This window comes from Dermacentor albipictus, chromosome 5 (genome assembly GCF_038994185.2).
Source record: "Dermacentor albipictus isolate Rhodes 1998 colony chromosome 5, USDA_Dalb.pri_finalv2, whole genome shotgun sequence".
In the NCBI taxonomy this organism is placed as follows: Eukaryota; Metazoa; Arthropoda; class Arachnida; order Ixodida; family Ixodidae; genus Dermacentor; species Dermacentor albipictus.
In genome coordinates, this window is record NC_091825.1 from 152,583,091 (window position 1) to 152,606,926 (window position 23,836).

The window sequence follows — 23,836 nt, forward strand, 5'->3', positions numbered from 1 at the left end:
ATCTAGTTTCTGCGTAGCCGATGTGCTGAAAGCACATGTGCTGCGATCGTGAGCAGGCACGTGTGTGCTTGACTAAAAAAGTCGAGCATGTGCCTGCAGCTCCCGAGGTCTTCTGACAGCTTCATTCTGCATGCGACACACGTGACGCTTAATTATACGCTGCCTGACTACTTAGTGTGCTTGTGCAGCCCTATTCGCGCGAAATGCTACCGAGTGCCGTATTCTTGCTGTTCTGCTAAGGTTCTGCTTAGTGGGTGCGCGTTGTATACTATATATTACCACGCTGCAGTGAAACGCGCCGTTCTGCTGTGTCACTGCAAGCTCTAGTTGATGCAGTGCTGCACGCATTTATCGGCACACAGGTGCGCAGTAATACGCTTTCCGAAGGGTCCCCGTCGTACGTCGACGTTTTGGAACACGATAGAGGGCGCGCTGATAATCAGGTTAGAGGCCCCTGGTGCCCGCCTGTGCCTTGTGGCCCGACCGACGTTAACTATGGCCTTCCGCTGATGACGGCCATTAGTGGTCCCGTGTCGAGTTGCCGTGGACAGGGCCATGACATTGGCTGTAAGTGCTTCGCGCTAACCCGCCCTGACGGGTGCGTCAGAGCTCGCAGATGCGGAACGACGAAAAAGAAGAAAATGTACGCGAGCGCTGATAAGGCCCGAGGCGCGACATGACGCCGTGGAGTGCCTGCTTGGCTTTGGGGAAGGGCACATTCTTTGCGCAGCTGGGCAGGGAAACTTTTAGGAATGTCACAAAAAAAAAAGAGCTCGTAGGTTATTTCACCGACTCTGAAGTAAGGCTTTAGAAGTCGTTTGTGCCACCCAGACAGATCGATGGTGTAGGTGTCGGTGATGTTTGGTGGTCGCTATTTTCGTCGGTAAGAAAGAAAAATGGATTAATTGGAATGGGTGCATACCTGAAATGGGTGCGGAAAACGGTGGCAACACGATGAGGACACAGGACGAGCTCCGACTTCAAGTATTTCTTAGTACCATCCGGGAGCGTTCCGTGAACATGAATACCTACGATTATCTAGTACTTTTGAAGCCGGCTCGTTAAATTTAATGGCAAAGATAATCACAGGTGTTAGACCAGGTTGTATTTACAAAGATTTTGGGGGCGAGTGACTCTCTAATTTCGAAATCGTCGTCATCGCCGGCTGAACGCCATCTTCAGCACTCAGCCGGTTACCTGAATCGTCTCCCGTCACTGTGTTTGAACCGTCAAACAGACGATGAACGTACTATAACATGCTCGGCAGTATTTATTGACAAACATGTGCGACGGAAAGCTCCAGTTTGCGTTGCTGCCACACCGCGAATGGTTGTTGCCTGTGAAAAAAACTAGTCTCATACTCGCCGGGGTAAATTGGCCAATATTCGGGAGGCATGAGGGAGCCATTCGGCAAACTGAAAGTTAGACATGTTATGAAGAACCGCAATGAAAGTGCGGAGTATTATTTAGCTAAAGAAAGGAAAATAAGGACGTTTCCTGCACCCTATGGTCACAATGTATGCCTCCTGCTTCTCGTTGTTGTGCAGGCACTTAAGTTGGTCCAGTGGCCTAAACTTCGTCTTTTTACTGAATCTATATTAGCTTAGGAGCGCAGAAATCGACTTTCACATGAGTGCAAAAAACGTGGACGGAGAGCTGTCTGTACGTTTGCTGTCCTCGTGCGAATGTGAATTTCTGCGCTGCTTAGATAATATGGATTCGCATTTCCAACTCGTCCAGCTCGGCAATGTTTAGTGAGGTAATCCTTTCTCGGCTTCGTTTTGAGTACGCTGTGCCTCTTCCCGCACTCGTCATGAGCTTTCGTCACTCTTTCCTGTCTCCTTTCCTTTTTCTCGTGTGCAGCGTAGCAGGAGCAGGCCAGCTCAGGTCGACCTCTAATAAATTATCTCTCTCTACTGCTCATGTTCACGATGCTGCTTGAAAGAGTACCTTAAACCGTATCGTTGTCCTTTTTCTTCCCTCTTACAGGTATTCCGCTTGCGGACTCCCAGCACGAGAAAGGCAAGCACGTTTTGTTTTTCGCCGCGCGACCTGTGGGTGCACATCACGCGATGTCGTTGAGACTGGGATTGGAGAACCGCGCAAGTGTGCCGCCTTGATTTCTAGCTAACCTCTTGAGGCGCACTAACTCTTGAAGCGTGCAGTAAAAGACAAGTGTGAGTGAAATAGCTCGGATATTGTGGGATAATATTGAATTTGTGCGCCACAGATTTCAAAGCAGTTCACTGACTATATCGCTGTAGCTCCTACTTACAGCTTTTACTGCTTGTAATGAATTTAATTAAATTCTGGAATTTAACTTGCCAAGACCATGACCTGATAATGAGGCACGCGGTTTTGGGGGAGGACTCCGGATTAATTTAGACCAGCTGGGGTTCAATAGCGTGCACCCAATGCACGGTGCGCCGGGCCTTTTTTTGCATTTCGCCACCGTGGAAATTCCGCCGCCGTGGTCGGCACTTTATCCCGCGCAATCGAGCATAGTATAGCGCAACGTCCACGCCACTACGCCACCACGGCAAGTATCTTGTAGTGAACGACTCCTGTCACTCACGCACTGTACACATTTGTTTGCGCGAATCTTTATTACCACGTGCGTTAAGCTGCGGTTAAATTCAACTGTTTCATTACTTAATGTGGTTATATTTCACTTCAGTCTGCTGAGCATTGCTACAGACAACCCACTTTGCTTGAGGCACGTTTGACTGCACGATCGAAGTGCCGTGTTCCGTCAGATGTGCCGATTAAGTCTTTCTCAAATGCCTGCAATCAGTGCGCACGAGATTGATATATTCAAATCTTTTTTCATGAAAACTAGGCCAGAACTTTGTAGCGCTAACTTTACCTCAATCAAGGTACGACGTCGCATGCTCTGAACGTGATGGTTGTGACGTTTCGGCCGCTGGGTGTGCTTGCGTCACGGGTGATTTTGCGCACTCTCATTCAACCGTCACGGTGACGTTTCTATATGTACCGCAAATCTCTATCTATTGCGATTTCGTTCACACTGTGAAGCGATCGGTTACACCCAAAACACCTCGAGTTTTCCGTTATATACCTCCAAAGTGGGTTAAGTCTGCCGATAGTGCTATAAGGAGATGCGTCATCGATGATGGGATCGAACGTCTTTCTTCCAGTGCCGCAGTCAAGTGTTCTACAGCCAGTGGGCCACGCACGTTTCTCTCGTGCGGGAGTCGCTTTTTCGGACTTCTGGCGCGTGCGTCACGTGCCAGTTTCTCGCATTGTCCGCTCGTGGCAGCTCGCGCTTTAAGGCGCTGCGTTACACTGAACTAAATTCGAGAGCGGCCCACATCTTTCGTCGGACGAACACCTACAAAGTGTGCGAGGTCTGCCGATAATTCTATCGCACTAAAGAAAAGGAAACGCGACTGCATCATGACTTGACTTGTTCCCTATTTACAAGGATTTACCAGAATGTGCAGAAAGGATCATACTATCACCTTGACTTCCTTTCAATAGTGCCCGTAGCACCTTAAAATATAATTAGGTAGCTGGGACATATTAATTCACAGGGCATCATAATTCGTGCCTTAATTGGCGATGTCAATTTCTGTCTCACTTGTTTCTCACCGCGTTTCTACAGAAGCAGCAGCTTTAAATATGTGTCAGCGATGAACGGGGTGAAGCATTTCCAACGGCCGCGTCTCGATATTTGAATCTGTGCGCGAGCCTTGGACCGTAAAACGGAAACGGCCGGAGAAGCGTTTGTGACCGCGTACTGAGAACCAGGACTGAGGACAGCGGGAATATTCATGAGGTCTCGCGTTTTACTGCCGGCAGTAAAGCGACGCGCGGATGCCGTTTTTTTTTCCTCATTTCTTTTTTTCTTTTTTTTTCTTTCGTCAGATGCGTTCAGTAGCAGCGCCGTTTGCTTCGGGAACGCGGTAAACGAAATAAAAGTAAATACGGCAGTTTTCTTGTGAGCATGAAGTTTTCGAAATTGCTTTTGCGCAAGAGAAAGTAAGGCAGCCTGGTTTACAAGAAGCACATCGTGCTCGCTTTCCTCAGGCTTACGTAATATAAGATGTGCTCTTTAAACAGCACTCGCACGAAACACGCCCTCGCCATGCAATGAGCGAGAAGTATCCAAGGGACTCGAGAGAGTGCTGTAGCCTTGACAACCTGACAATTCAACATAAGCTCAACCCACAAAATACGCAGTGCACGTGCCCTTCACATCTGAAAGAGATCTTCCGATTTTTCCTCGCCTAAATTTATGTAACAAAATTATAGATTTTTACCTCCATTTTCTGGACACATAGGCAAAGTCTGCCCGACTCTTGGCCAATCCCCGCAAATGGGTAAGCACCAAACTCACCAAGGACATCAATCATCATCATCATCATCATCATCATCATCATCATCATATCGGAGCCAGCTCAAGTCCGCTCGACGCCTGATATGACTTCGCTCTGCCAATGGGAGTGCTATAGGCTGATTGAAAAAATGAAAAATAACATAGTTTCAAACTAAAATATTACATTTTCGGAGTGTTGGTACCAGGTCACCCACAAAATTTCCCAAGATGTTCAGGTGTCATCCTAAAAACTAGGGGTGTGCGAATATTGAAATTTTCGAATACGAATCGAATACGAATAAGGCAAAAAACAGTCTTCGAATATCGAATCGAATATCGAATGCGTGTGTAGTATTAAAAAGTTCAAAACGAGGTTACAATAGCCTTATTACCCTTTTAAGAATAATATTGCATTTTACAAGGCTGCTTCAGGTTAAAGAGGCACTCATTATAGGTAATCCACTCAGGTAATGTCAGGTAATGTCAGGTAATGTCAGGTAATGGTCTCAGTCAGGTAATGTCCTTGTTACAGGTTATTGTAAAGGAAAATTAACTGCTTAACATGTTCAGAAAGTAAGCGCCCTCTATGCATTGTGACAACATTTCCACCGATAGAAAAGCCTCTTTCACTAGGAAGGTGGCAGGGATGGCCAAGTACTTCTGGGCGAGTACACTTAAAAGCGGCTACTTGACGCGGCCAATGGACTGCCACCACTCGCAAGGATCCTTGGCCCTTTCCAGAAGAGGCTTTTTCGCATAGGCTGCAATTTCCTTCTGAGGGCCAGATGTCGAATGTATCTTCTCCCTGTCATTAGATCGTCAAAAGCATTCCATAAACTCCTATTTTACATATATACATATATAAAACATATACAGTGAAAGCTCGTTAATTCGAACTTCAATTATTCGAATTTATGGATAATTCGAACTGTACGACTTGGTCCGGCCAAGCTCCACAGAAGTCTATGTATAAAAAAGTCCGTTAATTCGAACGCGAGAAGGTTCCCTCACGGATAATTCGAACTACGCTCACCTGGCACACGGCCAGAGAAAAGCGCCTGCTGCCTACACACAAGGCTGTATTGCCTCCGAAACGGAGAGAATGGCGAGAGAAGGCAAAATCGGAAAAAAATCTAACCGACGCGGGGTCAGCCAGAAGGCAGTGGCGGCTGCCGGCTCTCCGTTCTACGTAACCTCCAAGACTTCTTGCCCGTTGCGAATCTCGGAGGCTTTGCAAATCTTGTACAGCTGCTAATCTTGTGCGGAGATGGCACGGCAAGCGCCAAAACACAGCGAATCAAGTACGTCACAGCTGCGCTTGCAATCAAGAACCAACGAATCAGGGCCTTCGCCACCTTCACATGTTCAGCGTCTTTGTCTCGGCAGTCTTCATCGGTTGTGCACCTCTGTTATCAGCTTAGGAGGTATCGGCCATCGCGAATCATTGTGATAGTGTTAAGCCTCGGCTAACGTTCGTTTCGGTGGACATCGGTGGTGTGGCACAGTCGGACCCATAGCTTCGACTTGAAGATGGCGTGTGCCCGCGGCACACGCCATCACTTTCTGACACGCCAAATTTCTGACATGCCCTACTGCTTCCAAATCGCAGTGTACTGTTGCTCTCCTTCACTTTCGTTAGTTCGAACTTTCGTTAATTCGAACTGAAGCGGCTTCCCCTTGCGGTTCGAATTAACGAGCTTTTACTGTATATATATATATATATATATATATATATATATATATATATATATATATATATATATATATATATATATGTTCACTACATATTTTCTTGCGTACACTTACAGAACACAAAATTACGTCATATATCGTTATGAAAAAGTCCTGGAATAGAGCTTGGTAAAAAAGAAACCGATACTGATCATGTCTCATGGGCGTTATGCAGATAGGCTGCAACAGAGCCTACAGGTAATGAGCGGATCATGCGAAGTTCTTTGTGAACAAACATGTTCTTAGGAGAATGCGTAGCAAGCATACAATTCGTTAATTGCTCAATTATTCACAGTCTGTCCGAATATTCCCAGTTTCTACCATTATTCGGCCGTCCCCGAATATTCGGAAATTTCCGAATATGCATTCCTCGAATCGAATACGCTTCTAATAAAGAAAATATTCGATTCGTATTCGAAATTTCGAATATTCGCACACCCCTACTAAAAACCGGTAACACAAAAATAGATCTGCACGAACAAAACAGCCGTTTTCAACGTGTTATTTGTAGAGGGTGCCTCAACTATCACGCACCAGGATTTAAAATATGGAAATGCCACGTTGCTTGCCGTCGCTTGGAAATACGCAAATTATTTCTTGGGCTCCGCATAATTACATCATTACATAACTCCGCATAATTACATCATAATTACATTAGTCTTCATTAATTATTCAGCTTCTCAAACATTTTAACTAGATGAAAAATAGTCAATGAGAACATTTTAGAGCAACATGAAAGATCCCCGATACAGCTTTTTGTTGCTCAATATGTGCTACATAAGATTGCGTTTTCGGAGCGCGAAAGAAGCCCGCGAAATCACGCAACGTTGCTGCGTGACTGGCCGACTGGCGGGCTTCTTTCACGCTCGGAAAAACACTATACTGAAATACGCATCCAGCAAGAACAGCATCCACGCGTCGCGTTACTGAAAGCAAAAAAAAAGGAAAAAGAAACATAACAAATTTATTTTTGACGTTTTGGCTGGGGATCAACTTTTATCAAGAATGGTTTCAGAATCATCCTCGGAATTCAGAATTTCAGAATGGTATGAAGAATGCGTAACGGCTTCTGTTTTATACGTTTCGCCTAGAGTTATGGTCCAACCCTGGGCAGTAACGAGTTTGCAACGAAAAGATGAGAGCCTCTCGCTCAATCCTAAATTAAACTTCTTGAGTTGCGCGAATGAAACAGGAAATCCCGCACATTGTAGATTAACGTATTCGTGTATTGGTTCCGTGCAGCGAAAAACACATCGAAAATTTCGGACAGCGTAATTTGCCTTGAGCTGCATTGAACGAAGAGAGAGAAAGAATAAGAAACAAAAACTGGAAAAAAAAAAGCCCGTAAGGTTGGCTTGTTTTTGCAGGAGTCTTCACGGGAACTCACGTGCCGTCTTGGCTGCGACCGCCTTCTCAACCAACATGATCTGGTCCGAGAGGTGGCAGCTGTCTCTCGGACCATATTATGTTGGTAGGACAAGTTGCTTACCGAGCACATCATGGCTATAGCTTTTGATGCTAGGGTTATCCTTATTGTGAAATTTTTTGTCCTGAGACTGCACCGCCATGGCGACATAGAATATAGGGAACTGTTCTTTGAGCAGTTACAACAGCGCTCATCTATTTTTCCACATAGAACAGAGCATACCCGCCTGCACCATTCAGATGATCGGCTTTCGTCTTTCTGTACGCTCAAGAACGATCTCTGTGGCAATACTATAGTGCGTCATCACTTATCAGCAGGACCAAACGCGTGTGAGAGGCGTTCTCCAGGATTCCTGCAGCTCGGCGCTGCGCTTTCTCGTTACGTCACAGCTGAAAGCACGAAAGCATTTCTTTTGCTCCGTAATGGGGAGTATATAGTGCCATGGAAACCAGACACATTAAGAAGAAAAACGGACGCGAATAAGAGCTCTTTTCCTATCTTTAATGCAGGGCATTCGCTCGTGTCCCTGCCCGTCTCGTCTCTACAGGCCCCCTTTCGTCTATAATGCACCACCTAGACCAATTATCTACGTAACCGAGTAACCCTTGGCTTTATGGAAGAACACAGGTTGACGTCACAGGCGAGAGGCTTACGCTGCTTCAGTGACCTTGGCGATCGCTGCCGTCCCTCGAGTCGTCGGCTCGACTGGAAGAGCACGCTCACATTACCATATTAACACTAAGTGAAGGGGAAAAAACTAGTTTCGTTCTTTTCGTGTTCTTGACCCTCTTCAGCTTCTGTCTGTGCCTGAACATTGGCGGAAGTTTTGTACAAACGAAGGCGTCCTGCATGAGCTGTGTACCCGGAAGAGCGACCCCCAGGGCAGTCTTAGCGCAACACCACTTATCTAGCCGGGGGACCGCACGTGCGTGAGAAGACCTCTTCTGGCCACCTTCAGCTCGGCACTGCGCCGAATTAATGGCATGCGCGCCAGAGGGCCCACGTCGGAGAGCTGTTGGCTCGCACGCTCGATCCGGCTATAAGAGCGACGGGAGCGGACTCAAACGAGTATAACGAGGCACTGGTGCGCCCAGCTATGTGCTCGGTTCTTCCTCCTTCATCGTCTCGAGGGTCTCGGGACGCCCAACTGCGTATCTTCGCCACTTGTCGTCGCCCTCGGCGCTGGGCCCGCGGCCGTGATCCGATTTCGCGCCTTCGAGAGCGCGCCCCTTGTGTACGCTCGCCGCGCGTGGCGAGCAACTTCGAGTGGGACAGAACGGCGGCGCACTTTACTCGCTTGGGACGTCATGCGGGCGCACGTATGCAGCAACGCTTCGTGGCTCGGTTCATCAGGCGGCGCGGCAGAAAACTGTCTAGAAACTAATTGTTGATTGGGCCAGACCACGATAGAGATTGCGAAGCGCTGAGGGACGTATATGGGCGCCTGCGGTATACCGTGCATGCGTGATGAAATCGGCGGGTTGTGCCGGAAGGCGAGCTTACGAAGAAGCAAGAAGTACGGTTGAGATAAAGTTTTGAACGGGATGGCGACACTTCGCCTTCGTTTTTTTTTTTTTCTTTTCGGACATAAGAAATGTTGAAGGAATGTTGAAGGAAGACAAGAAATTCGGAGCTAGGACATATACCGGTCATATTCGTTCTCTAGTTCTTTACATTGGTTCAGGCAACTTTCGAACTGACGTGAAATAATTAAACAAGGGCATCCGACTTGTGATGGAAGCACCAATCGCGCGTTTATAAACCACTGCGCAACAGCAATGCGTGGAACGCGCGAGTAAAACCTTGCGCTCTTCCTTAATTGTGGCAGCTGGCGCCTTCAGATATTAACGCGCGCTTCGAGTTGGATATCGACAATGTGCTCATCATTTAAGTGAGAGAGAGCGAGTTTCTGCTATCCACGTGTCTCCCATCATTAACCCTGTGGCAACTTGAGCTGCCGTCGTCGTTATCACGCCATCGTCGTCGTCGCCTGATATATCATTGTCCTCCAATATCCGGTCATACCATGGTTGTCGACATCGCCTGCAAATGATCATCGCTTCATCGTCGCCGACGTCCTGCCTTACTGTTGTCAAGGGGAGTACGGTAGCGCGCATAAAAGACGGGACAAAAGAAGACACATAGGGACACACGCAGCGCTAGCTATGTGTGTCCCTATGTGTCTTCTTTTGTCCCGTGTTTTAATCGCGCTACCGTACTCCCCTTGAAGATGCATTACCAACCAGCCCACATTTCCACCCTCGTTACTGTTGTCATCACATACACGCTCGCGTCACTGCTACACAATTCGAGCACAGCTCGCTCGCTGTGCCATCTTGTAACATTTTGCAGGATCATAAGCGAGGCTATAGATGGTCAGCTACCTGGAATGTGCTTCCCGTAACATTGATCTGCATAATGTTTATTTATTTGGCACTGGAGTTTTCTCGGCGCTTTCCGTGAGTACCGAGGGTTCACTCTCAAGATCGCAGCGCAAGGTTTCCTAAAGGTCCATTGCAGTCGGCAGTCCTTAATTGCTGCGCAGGGTAAGTGGCTTAAGGCGGTTTATCGTTGTTGTTTTTCCTCATTCAACATCATACTAACTTTTTTTCAGGCACAGACTACCGTCACATAATTGCTCCGATAAGGACATTTCATCTCCCCATATTTTATATTCGCGCCAGCTATATTACTGACAACGACTATAGTATCTACTATCTACAACAATACTGCGCACGAACGACAGTTTGTATTATTGGCGTTTAGAATGCCCGGATAGGACATTCTGTTGCGAAAGTTGTGTGTTAAACGCTTCTCGTCGATCTTTTCTTTCCTGTCTTTTTTTTATGTGCGTTTTAAACAGTATTTTTGTCACTGTTCTTAAAATTACAAGGCGCCCTTGCTGACGCAATTCCGATGACCTTCTTATCGGTCTTAGAGGCTTCATACACCCTGAGCATTCATTGCTTCTTGCAGAAACTGTCGCTGATATGCACGTGTAGAAACAAAATGCCCTTCCCGCTCAATTTACCCTTACGTAATCACCAGTGCAACGATTTGTCCCCACTCCCCCCTCGCCCTCTTTCTCCCGGGTAGTCACGTTGGAGTAATAGAAGATATTAAAAAAAGAGAGAGAACTTTCCGCCAGACTAATGCCTCTCTACAAGTTTTATCTTCATGAATTCGTTTTACGACTGGAGTTCACCGGTGCCGAAAAAAGAAGTGTGTAGAGCGAAGCACCCTGACAACGTTTAAATATTTAAGACTCAGCTTTCGAGAGTCTCAGCCGATGAAACACTTATCCGAGAACTGCAGGCAGGCAGCATGGACTCCACCCCTTAAAAGGGCCAACGGATGGAAGACGCTTAACCCTTTGAGGGTCGATTTTTTTCGCCACATGCGACCACTCAGGGTCGATTTTTTTTATTGCACACTTAAATTCTTCACAGGGAGCTATTTCGAAAAAAAATTACTGTAATTTTTCTAAGGTGACCGTAAAGTGAGAAAAAAATGTTTGGCGTTGGCATATATGGACTGTTTATTCATGAAAAACAATAAAAAATAGCAAATAAAGTTACAAGATTTTTAAAAAATTGGCGCATTGTTATACACAATGTGCACACGAGAAAAATACACAAGAAGAATGCGCACACGAAAATTTTTTGCAAGTCTCAAATGTTCCTGTTGCACTAATACTTCTTCAGCGTGTGGTAGTTCTTGAAGCATGGCTCCACGCAGATCGGTTTGTTGCACTCAGCGCGCATGTACCTTGTGTCCTCGCGATATTTTTGCTGCCGAGTGGTGTTGGCGCAGACATGGCACCTCCTCTGGGTACTGCTTCCCTGAGCAGACGTGGGAGGCAACTTCGGAATAAAGGGCCAAAAAAGGAAACGCATGCACGGCGGCATCCTTCGTATGCGGACCCCTGTGAGCAACAACCGAGCGGGTAACAGGCGGTCACCCTTTGAGTGACAAGAACGAGATATCCATCAGTTTTGCGAGCAAAAGAAGCCGAAGCCGCGTGCGGAACAAAACCGAAACTAACCGCCGCGCGCCCGCGAGCGCGCCCGCGAGCGCGCCAATGCGCGAGCGGTAGCAGACGCGCGGGAGCAAGAAAAAACTATACAACGAAAACTGAAAAAGAGAGAGGCGAGAAAAAAATTCCATGTACTCCCACATAGTAGCACCACATGCCAGGCAAGAAAAAGTTAGGAAATTAGCGCGCGTTTTAAACGTACAGACGGCGCCGTAAATATACGGCATCGACTATTTTCGGACCTGTTCGCGGCGCCGTATATTTACGGCATCGACCCTCAATGGGTTAAGCCCACTGGTTCATTCTGATTTTGCTCGTCTCCCGAGGCTTTTCGCTTTGCACCATCGAAGCGCGTCTAAGCGCGCACAGCTGCAGGATCGGAGCGTCTTCGCCTAAGCGCGAATTTCTGATGTCTACGGGAATCTTACAGGACCAGACTTCGATGCTCGGCGCCCATAGTTGCAGAGAAAAGCTGCAGTACTCGAGTTAGTTGCGAGCAGCTAGTCAAAATAACTTGGAATCACAGTAGGAAAAAGATATTTCAAGATTCCTTCGGGCATTTTTTTTTCTGTCCTTTTCTTTCATTTTCATTTTTGCAAAGCAGGTTTTAGTTGCAGGTCCGCGCACATCTTTCGTGTCCCTTTGTTTCGAGTTCCTTCATCTTCGTTTTGCCAGTGCGGAATGAATAGGGTGAGCTCCGCAAGCGCTGCATTGCTCTGGAAGCGACAGTGGTCGCAGCCACTCGAACAAGCGCGCCTACGAAGGGGTGCGGACAAGTGTTTAGCCGTACCCATAAAAAAAAAACATTTACTAGTAAACTGTAGCCGCCACAGGGTTCTACATAATCTTCCAGGAAGTTGGTGCACTTGCGGCATCTTTTCTGCAGCTTTTCTGCAAATAAAATTATTTCGTCCACTGGTGTAACCAATCGTTTGCATGTTTAGTTGCCTCTAAAACATCCGCAAATCGTTGCTCAGTGTTTTGGGGGGATTCGGGAAAAGGTGACTGAAGCAGCCAGTTTGGACAGATATATGGTAACTAGGGCTTTACTCGAATACTTGAGACGATCAGTTTTGCCACTGTTTCCCTTGCAGTGTGTGACGAGGCATTGTCATGCAACAGGATGATACCATTGAAGAGCTTTCCTCACTTTTATTGCTTGATGAGTGGCCTCAAATTCTGCAGTAATGCGCAGTAATATTTTGCATTGATGGCTGCATCCAGTTGGAGATAGTCCGCCGGCAGAACTTCCTTCTTATCAAAGAGAGAAAAAAAACCTGTTGCCCTTTGCCTCTGCACCGACTTTTGCGCGTGCAACCTCTTTCACCTGCAGGAACCACTGTGCCTCTGTTCCTTATATTGTTCCTTTCGGTCGAGATCATAAGTGTTTACTTGTCTCGTCAGCAGTCACCAGTTTGTCCAAGACGTCTGACTCATCTTTGCAAACTGTTCCGAAAGAGCCGTTGCTATCTCCACCCGTTTCCTCTTTTGTTTAGTTGTCAAAAGCTTTGGAATCCGCTTTACTGCAAGCTTTCTCATTTCTAAGTCGTCGAGGGTAAGGTACGTGGAATATGTAGCAATGCTCTTAGCTGATATTGAACGCTGCTCCATGATTATGCCATCGATGGCTTTCACATTAGCTTGCACACATGCAGAAGCAGGCCTTTCAATAAGTTTTTCACTTTCAACACCGAAATGGCAACCCAACGTTTAACAGTAACATACGAAAGGCCATCGTCGCCCGCACTTTGGGACAGTTTAATGATAGATCTGATTCGCACCTTTGCCTTGAAGCAGCAGGAAATTGATTATGGTTACATTGCTCATCCGCACTGATCTTTTCTGGAGGTGTTGCATGCCGCGTTTACTTTAGATCTGGAAAAGAAAGCTGAGCTGAAAACGTAGGTAGCTGATTGATGACAGAGAAATTGCCTAGAAACCCGGCAATTAAGAGCTGTCTAGGTCAATGTATTTCTGGGTCAGGCTTAATACTGCACGTGGACCAAGCCTGGCAAAAGTCCGGCAATTTCTCCGCCTGAACGCCACCTATCAAGCGCGGTAACGTCTGAAACACCTCTGAACAACACCAGGTTCCAAAGACAAGTCGACTGGGAGCTCAACACGTTGCATGTTTTTTCAAACCCGCCGACCCATATGTGGCTCACCATTCACTACCAAACCCAATATCACGGAGGAACTTTAGGAAGAACCGAAGAACCTCTTTCCTAAATGACCAATGTCCGCATGGGAACAAAATATCATTTGCATTTGAGTGTGGTCCCGTTTTGCGCTTCGCTTCGTTTATTAAAATCTTACGTTCTGATTCAATTTCAAAACCCTTTAGTATGTAATGTTCAACGTCACTAAGAGCTTGACAATGCACACACAACAATGATGGGCCAAGTCCTGTCACGCACCGCCAAATTGGAGTTTGCGCTGACCCTGTGCGAACGCGATAATGGAGAGCGGCATCAGTTCTGTTAAGCCCTTTAATCACACAAGGTTGATGCGGTGAAGACATGAACGAACCGAAGTGGCTTTCTGGTCATGGCCTTCTTCACGTTTCTTTTTGCGCCCTGGGGAGCCTTCTTCGTGGGCTTGAATTGCAGCGCTTTGCGCGCCAGGCTGTCAGCAGCCTCGCTTTTTGCTACGCCGATATTGGAACGCACGCACTGGAGCGCGATGGTAAATGCGACTTTGTGTAATTCTTTAACAGCATGTAGTGCACGCTGAATGTACTTGTCGAGGCGAAATCCGCGCAGTAATAGTTGCAGCGCATCCTAGCTGTCGGAAAAGATAACTACGGGCTGACGTTGATAGGAATTCAGTTTCCGCAAGGCTGCTGCAATGGCGACACTTTCATATGCCGAAGAGGACACGGCGCGGTCAAGTCTGGCGGCCCATGTGACATTGTGGGTCGGTATCACGCACGCCGCTGCGCTAGCTCCACTCTCTTTGTCAATATAGCCATCGGGGCAGAGCTGCAGATGTCTGTCATACATTGTGTCGAGGTATTCTACGACCATGTTTTTGTCTTTGCTACAGGTGTAAGTCGCTTGGTGCTAATATTCGGAAGGGTAAGTTGACATTCGAACACTCTCGTATGAATACGGTGGTTTCTGGCGGTCTAATTGTTTAGTAAATTGCAGGCCAAGTACACGAAGTGTGTTGAGTGCCACAATAGACTTCCGTCCGCCTCCGAAGTCTCTGGAGAACCGCTCTTCCTGCCTGAATCTCACTAAGGTGGCACAGTGCCAAGTAAAATGTTAACATATTAGCTATTCTTGCGTATTATTTGGTTTACGCCACCCGTAAGCGACACAGTAAGATGAAGGCATCTTTACCTTCAGGGATTAATGGTAATAATTACTCCGTTTCTTTTCTAGAGCTGTTCTTGTCTGGTGTAATCTTTGTAATGATGTATCGCATGATACGGTGTCCGCGTTTGAGAGCAGCCTAACTTGACCTTCACTAATCATTGATTCGTATCGTGTGGTATTTTGTAGTTATTGTATTATTGTATTTGTGTACTTTATTTTTATTTCTGTATTGTTGGTTGCATGGTAGTTGTGGTTATAGTATGTCTCAGTTCGTTCGTGCCTGTGTCTCTTTTTATAGTCTGCTGAACCCACCCTGCCACGGTCCTTTGAAGAAGACCGCAGTATAATTAATTAACGAATTAATGAAAATATAAGGAATAGTCAAAATAATGGAGCAGATGTCTCGTTAAAAAATAAGAGGGGTGGGCTGTTGACCTTATGGGTAGTGCAAATCAAATAAACATTCTTAATTCAAACCTTGGTGCTTGTACGGCGCGGCAGTGTGGTCGCTGCGAATGGAAATGGAAGGAGGCGCCGGACTCAATCCATGCTGGCCAGCACGGAGCGGCGAGTCAACGGTACACACTGTGTCGCGCGCGCTTGTCATTTACCGCGGTCTGATCACGGCAGTTCTTTCGGTGCTGCGAGGTTCTGCAGCTTGCTTATTTGTGCGGTGGCATGCAGCGCTTGTGCCGAAGTCGTGGCGGAAAATGTCGGCAGCAACGTCACAACGAACGACAGAAGCAGCAGGAAAAAAAAAATGGACAAGGAATGGAATGGGTGAGTCACGCTGATAGAAATGTAAGTAGGACATATAAAAAAAAACCGAGTAAAAGGAAAGGCAGGGGGAAAAGAAGGAACAAACAAAGGAAAAAGGACAAGTGACGTCACATAGAAGAGAGGTATAGTCGGAAGGAAATCAAACGAGAAATCGATAATAGAAAAAAACTAAGGGAGAAACGAGACAATGTGGAAATGACAGACGAGTGCACTCATCTGGTGAAAGCGGGGAAATGCGGACACAACGCGACACGCGGGACAGGCCAGCACACGTGTCACAAGCGCCGTCCTTCCCCACTTCTTTCTTCCGCTGCCGGAAGCGGGCGCCTTGGCCGCGCTCGGGCACGCGTGACGGCTGCTTGGCGGAAACATTTCGCCCAGTGCCGGCGCAGCGCGACAGCCTCGCCCGAGCTGGCGACGAAGGGTTGCGGCAGAAGAGGTCGGGACACGTGTCACAACCGGCAGTCGGCAGCATGCGCAGTGGCCAGAATGATGGACAACCGCGGCACACGGCTGCTCTCGTGAGCGGGAAGCAACCCGAGATGCCTGCGCTGGCGCTAGAACAAACGGCTTCGGCACTCGCTGCTGGAACGGCCAGTTTTCGCGGTGTGCCGCCGAGCAAATTTCGGCAACTTAATTTTGCTCGAGCTGCGCTCAACGATTTATGATTTCCGAAAGGTCGTGCTTCAAATCGGCACGCGACTCACAAAGCGAGGTCTTCTCAGCCACGGGACCAGATTCTCGCGTACTTGCATTCTTGCGTCGTCGTCGTCGTCGTTCTTGTTGTACTGAATAATTCTGGTGCATACCCATAGGCGGGGATTGACCATGAACCGTGGTTAAGTGAAATGGACAAGAGCGAAACTAAATAAAATGGAAATTGCCATTTATAGATAAAAAGTGTTGAGGTGCACCTTCCACTTCTTTCTTCCTTCTAAGTTTCCGCTCTCTTCTTTGTCTCTAAGTGTAGGGTTAAGTTTATGTAACAACAACAACAACAACAACAACAACAACAACAACAACAACAACAACAACAACAACAACAACAACAACAACAATAATAATAATAATAATAATAATAATAATAATAATAATAATAATAATAATAATAATAATAATAATAATAATAATAATTCACTGCGAGACCTAAATAAGCGGCAGCGTTTCTTTGACTATCGCAATGAGCCCCACTCTAAAGAACTTGTAAGCGTGGGGTGGCGTCGACTGTTGTAAGCCTGGGACCACTCGTAATGGCTGGGAGGCATGTGCTGCAGTGCGATTGTATTATTATGATGGTGGCTGTGGGACTGATGATGGGGATTGTATTTATGGTTGAAGAGAAAGCGAAAACAGCTAGAGAAATAGATACGGAGGTTAGGTAGAGAAATAATCGTGTTTGCTGCACCACGCGACACAATTGGGACTTGGAAGACCAGGAAAGGGGGAAAAGAGGGGAGTTGTGTCAGCATGAAGCCACAGTCCTTCACCTAAGCAGGGTGTGAGACCGGGCTAGTTGGCCTTCCATGGGGAAGTGACTAGCGCAAGAGTGGTCACGGGACACTAAAAGGCGACAAGGAGAAGCGCAACAGCTGCCGGTCGTCTATAACAACCGGAGCGGGCATTTTAAAGCCTGCTTCGTGGAGTTGCGCACCGATGTCCAGAATTACACGCTCAGGAAACGGACTGCTCTCCAGCTTACTGATGGCAGAAGAGAGCGTCCGTTTGCATTCACAAAAACCGGGGTGCGGCTAGAAATGTGTACTTTGGTGTATCACGACCAAGACGTCAGCTAAAGTGAGGTGCTATTTAATAGCAACCTCAAATTGGGCAAAATTCTTCCTTTCCCTGCGAATGAAGCTGCTATTTGCGAAATAATGGCAAAAAAGACGAAGAAAATGCGAGGGTAAATCGCATCGACTTGTGCGTGAAACGTTCCGCCCCCGCCCCAACCTCCGTCATCGCGATGCATGTTCTGCGCTTATGTACTTGCCTCCCTGCGACGCATGGGCGTCAACGCCGATTCCCAGTAGTTCGTGAAACTATGACATTGGGAACGGCGTCCACATTCCCAAAGAGCAATAACCGACACTCGCTTAACGCTTCAGCTGAGGGGCAAAGCTGCCGCGATGTAGGTGGCCAACATCAACTTCTGTGAAGCGCGTTTACACCAATGTTCCATCTGATGACGCTGGGATCCAGTAACCTTGTAGTGTCTTTCTCTTTTTTTGGTATTTACATTGCCCGCATGCTTCGCGAAAGGCGACTGTATAAAAATAAAAATGTAGCGGTAGAAAACTTGCGCTGGCGCAGCTTTCTAAGATTCTTTTTCGCTAGCCTTTCAAGTTGAAACTTGAAAAGGAGAAAAGAACAGTTCTCGAGGTTTCGCAAGGCTGCACATCACGCTGATGTCTGCGCTGGCAGCATCGCGGGAATGTAATGAGCAGCGCAGGCTGACTCCTCGCGAGTCAGAGGCCAAAGTAAGCAATGGAGGTTGCCCAAGAAAAGCAGGCAACGCATGCTGGGAAAACTCTGGAGGACAGGTGAGCCCAGTGGCTGTATAGCGCGTCTCGCTGAAGCGGTGCAGCATTATCGATGATGATGATGATGATGATGATGATGATGATGATGATGATGATGATTCACTTTAGTGAGCCAGAGGCCGAAATTTCCGAAGTTGGTCGCGAGCGCGGTAATGGCAAAACTGAAGAGAAGCATTGGCTTGTTTGGTGGTTGCACACCTGTGGGAGTGTATGAGATGTAAGGGAATTTCATTTTTTTTTTCAAGCGAATACTCGTAACATATGGCTTTGAACTTGATGATCGGGAAAATACGCAGGACGCAGCTTTCCCTCTGATATTTCTTCTCACAGAAGACTCGTATGCTCGGCGCGGATTTTCAACGGTCATAACTTGTTAAACGCTCTTGTGGATGTCCGCTATTTTAACGCTCACGTAGGAAAATCTTCGCGTAATTTAACTGTAGTGTTAGAGGTCGTACAAAAATTCCTACACATCAACACACACGTACGCAAGCACAAAGGTGAACATCTTGCTCAATATTGGCGCAGCCACCATCGCGTGCGTTTTTATGCGGAACATTTCTTGGCATCGGTCAGCGTGGTCTTGTTGAGATCGTTAAGAGCACGTTTTGTTAGGACACGATAATTTTGATTGCGAAAACCCGTTTCTTGATACACGCCGACTACGAAAGGCTTTATTTTCTTACGCTGCAGGCAGCCACGTTTCTCAGAACTTCTAAGATAATATTTCATCTAAAGCCGCAGATGGAAGCTGCCGCCGAGTAGACGAGAGATATATTACACTTCTGTGGAACAGACCAACCATCACAGCGTATAAACTGCGTTCACGAACGGTATCAAACGTGTCGTATCTTGATCACTAATGGTATATAGCCATTGCTGGTCCCGTTTTCGCTGCGTTATCTGACTTTGCGCGCGCAATGACGTTGGCCAAAATTGTTTTACGCTTCACATTTCGTACATGTTGCAGCGCCGGCGTGCAGGAGGCCTTGTGAGCTTTTCCCTTGCGGTATGATTTCGTGCGAGAGTTAATTAATTAAACGATAGATTCGTGACAGAATGGCCGGGATTATATTATTTGACAGTATCCCTGGTCGGTCAGTATACGCAAACTGCTCAGAAGTCGCGAACTCTGACCTCATTCGAATGCAACGCTCATTCTTATGTTGCTTATGCTTTAACGTGTTGTTAATTATCACTGGCTTTACTCAACGATAAAATATAACAAAAACATTGACGTTTCGCCACCTATGCGTGTGGCATCGTCAGTACGCAAATGGCAACAGATGAGAAAATACATCCTATTTATCTATGATACTGCCGTAAACATCCGGCAGGGGCCACGGTTAGAATTGCATGCAGATTAATTGCGACGGATAAACCATGATTCCACAAATTTTCTTGGACGCCATTGGTGTTCGCGTGCTAACGTGGCTCCATTATCAAAATCGAACATGTGTCCTTTTGTTAAACAATGATCCACCAGTTCCGTCTTTGCAGTTGACGCCAGTTGCAGCTTCTCTTGTGCTGCACGGATTTAGCGAGGCAGCACATGCATCCTTGAGCACTAAACTACAGCGCAGCCTGTCCGCCCAAGTGTCTTCGCTGCAGCGTGGTCACTGCGGAAAGGGCACGGCCACTTGACAAAATGCGCACGTGCTCTTCGCGAAAGCCGGGGATCCTTTCGCCCGGAACTGCGTTCGGCCGTCGCGCATTTCACTGCCAGGTCCAACTTAGAGAAGCAGACTCTAACGCGTTTATTTACTTGAATTGGGTCTGAGAGGAGGCGAAACGGTGAAACGGAACGAAAGGTAAAACGTATTCCGGGTAATTTGAGCGGGTTCCTGGATTTTCGTCAGCATTGCATTTGGACGCTGCGTTTAAGGTTCTCTTCACTGAGCGCGACGGACTTCTGTGTAAAAACGAATGCGTGAGCGACTTAAATTGTCGGAACGCACACTCACACGCAAATGAACTAGGTGTAGGAAACCTTGCCAAGCTCACAAATAAGTAATGTTTAAAGCGGCTAACCACAACAAGTATATGTGCCGTTATAATGGAATAGCCACGGAACATTCACCCACGTGGAAAGGAATGTGGTGAATATAAAGTCTTGAACTGAATTAATATATATATATATATATATATATATATATATATATATATATATATATATATATATATATATATATATATATATATATATATATATATATATATATATATATATATATATATATATATATATTAATGATAGGTTTATTATTTCTCCACTGCTTCTCATCCCCCCCTACCTCCCTATAATCCCTACAAGAGCAAACTACAAGATAAAACTAAGGAAGAAATTATATAAGAAAATAAAAAGTAATAAGTGGGTGTCGAAGAGCGATCAGTACCCGCACGGCCAGCGAAAACAGCAAATGGTAACGTCAGCTTGACGCATAGTCAGTGCTTATGCCTGCTCAGGTACTCCTCGGTCGCCCTCTCATAGCGAAGACCAATATTCCAGTTGGGCTGACAAGAAAACGTAGGGCACCTGGGAAGCCTTTTGAGAGTTCCTCGTTTGAAGCAGCTCGTAAAAGCGCGGGCTTATGCCACTTTGGGTGCTTTCATTCTGCACTGCGCACCTGCGAAGCTTCGCTCACAGCTTTCGTGGGAAAACAGGGGCGCCTAAGTTTCAATAGGCGGTCTTCTGGCTGCGGAGCGTGGAATGGGTGTGGAATATTTGCGTGGTGTCCCCAACTATCATGCACCATGGTTTAAATATATGCAAATGCCACGTAGCTGGACAGAACCGAGGTAATGTTTGCCGTCGCTTGGAGATGCTCAGATTAATTTTTGCATTCCACCTAATTGCATAATTAGTCGCAATTGATTAATCATCATCATCATCATCCTGGTTACGCCCACTGCAGGGCAAACTTATCAATTATTAATATTAGATGAAAAGTATCAATGAGAAAATCGTAAAGCAACATGAAAAACTGCCGCTGCAGCTTTCTATTGCTCTATACGTCTCACATAAAAGTGTTTCTCCGAGCGTGCAAGAAGCCCGCGAATACGCGCAACGTTGCCGCGCGACTGGCCGTTGTCATCCCACGTGGGAAGAACACAGACGCTTATTGAAGGAACGCACTCGTTCTATTCATCTTTTTTTTTTCCTTTTCTCATTTAATTTCCGCTCAGTGCTTCTTTCTTTCTTTCTCGATCGAATCTGCGCCGTCTCGGTTTAGATAACTGCAGTGCTTTGAAAACACCATAAAGGATGCTTTAGCTGCTCGGTACTTTGATCCTTCATACGCTCTTACGGTAAGACAACTTCAGAGATTACAATGCGTCCACAAAACAAATAAACGAAGATAAATGAATTTGCATTTCATGAAACCTTGAAAAGGCAATAAATTCAGGCGGTATTTCTTGACGACTTTTGATTGACACAAAGTGCAATTAACGTGTGTTTGACTGGCTAACTACTTGAGTAACATAGTTTTGAGAAAATCTGTAAGATACTGGCGCCGTCTTCTTTTCCTTTTTTTTTTACAACAATAAATAGTTGATTCAACAGAAAGCTCATAAATGTAATAAAACATTCAATTACCACAGCGTTCAAACTGCAGCATACACGACATGATTACGTTCGGTACTGACCTTAAATTTTCTCTCATAAAGCGTGCAGTATTGCAAACCCAGCGTTAGGCTTAGGAGTAAGCACTTAAGACAAAGGCGCGAAGACGTGCAAGGCAGGTCGGGTGTGGGACAGTGCCGAGTTAATTCCAGCTGAGTTCCCGCACATTCGCTCGGGCGCCGATGCTCTTCTCGAGCCAATCAGCGCCGGTGCTCGTTACGGAGTGCGGTGTCAACAGATTAGCGCCGCGAGATTCGGTTCGGCATCGTGGAGAACAATGCCCGGAGGTTGGGGGCCAGGCCTCCTTCTCGCGAGCTTTCTGATGAGAATTTGGATGCGCCGGCGTGATGAGCTGGATTAGATCGACCTTCTTTGCCTGAGCGCGCAATCAAATCCTTCTTCGTGGTTTCCTTCACCGTGCTATTCTCCGATTGCTTGCGATCTCTCTCCCTCTTTCTGTGCAGTCGACCACTTTCTTTCTTTCTTTCTTTCTTTCTTTCTTTCTTTCTTTCTTTCTTTCTTTCTTTCTTTCTTTCTTTCTTTCTTTCTTTCTTTCTTTCTTTCTTTTCTGCACCACCATGACTTCTTTGTTATGGCGTTCTGGTTCTGAGCACAAGGTCATGGTTTTGATTCCTGGTTGCTCCAGCTGCAGTCCACTCAAGGTGCAATGAAAAAAGAAAAGGACCTCCTGTGCACTCTAAAAATTTTCGATCTACTTTGGAGCTTATCGTGCCTCCTAGCGAAAGTCGTTATTAATATCGCATACTCTTCCTCGCTTTGAAGCTCTGCGGTCGCTGCTTTCCTGTTTCGAATGCTATGTCACGTTGATTCGCGCATGCCGTTCGCGACCTGAAAGTATCGATAGCGCAGGGTTTAAGAAAGGAATTGCACTTGAGATAGATCACGGTTATTGTTTTTGGACAAGCTACACCTCAAATTGAGCATTCCAAGGCCTTGCGGACTTTCCAGAATGTGGCTGCTGCTGTATTGCGGAACAGATCGCGCTTTAAAAATAAAATGAATTACGTATCCGACGGTGGGATCGAAACCTCGGTCCTCCAGCACAACAGCCAAAAGCTCTGACCGCGAGGCCACAATCGTGCGTATAGTTCTGTCGTGCCTTGTAATTTACGCTTTTGCATTCCTTCCGGACCGTCACGACATGACTGCTCCGTTCTAGCTTGTCTGTGGCTTGAAGTAGCATGTTCAAATGTGTACTCCTTCGGAATTGAAATGCCGAATAGCCCAAAGCTGGGCTATTCGGACTATTAGCTGTTTATTAGCCATTAGCCGTTGTCGCGCACCTTCTTTGCGACTGCCCTCGCTTCAAACCGCAAAGAGCAGCCGCTCTCAGTCCCGCTATAGACCACCCGTACGAGCGCCCCCTCTCGGTAAGTGAAATTCTGGGACACTGGCCCATGTACACGAGCTTCACTGCGACCCGCTATACACGCGCTACTGCATTATTTAACCGATACCGGTCTGTGTGAGGAGTAGTATATATGCATCTCTTCTTGCTATCCTCATCGTCATTTTTTGTAACTCTTCTTTTGTCCCTTCTTCTTTTTTTCCCCCTATGGAGAGTACCAGGCCACAGCATGCTAGCAATTAGGCCGACCGCTGCCTTTCTAATAAACTCTCTCTCTCTCTTTCTCTCTCTCTCTCTCTCTCTCTGTGTGTGTGTGTGTGTGCGTGTGTGACTGTGCACTGTGTGACAGTGGTCACAGAGGCAGTTCTGTATTGTTTTCTTTTCTTTTTCTGTCATCTTTCGCACCTCTATTCCTCTTACTTATTGATACAGCGTAGCAAACCGCAGATATCCAGTCTTTCCTTCGATATGACTATATATATATATATATATATATATATATATATATATATATATATATATATATATATATATATATATTAACCGCTTCACTTCACATAGATTTCAAGATGTGCGTTGGATCTGCGTGTTCTTTCTTTTTCATTAGACTGCTGTGCTTTGGGTGCACGGTGAAAAACGAAAGAAACGAAACGAGTCTGTAAGAAACGCT

General features: G+C 46.4%; 1 protein-coding gene across 5 annotated transcripts in view; it reads left to right on the forward strand.

Moving 5' to 3' along the window:
* LOC135902392 (uncharacterized) overlaps positions 1-23,836 on the forward strand; it is a 553,623-nt gene that overhangs the window by 400,138 nt on the left and 129,649 nt on the right. For 4 of the 5 annotated variants that reach the window (XM_070539206.1, XM_070539201.1, XM_070539204.1 and 1 more), the window contains one exon: positions 1,990-2,022. In XM_070539206.1, the coding sequence (XP_070395307.1) occupies positions 1,990-2,022 (33 nt within the window). Of the gene's footprint in view, positions 1-1,989; positions 2,023-23,836 lie in introns of those variants that run through there. The other variant, XM_070539205.1, reaches the window with a different exon arrangement.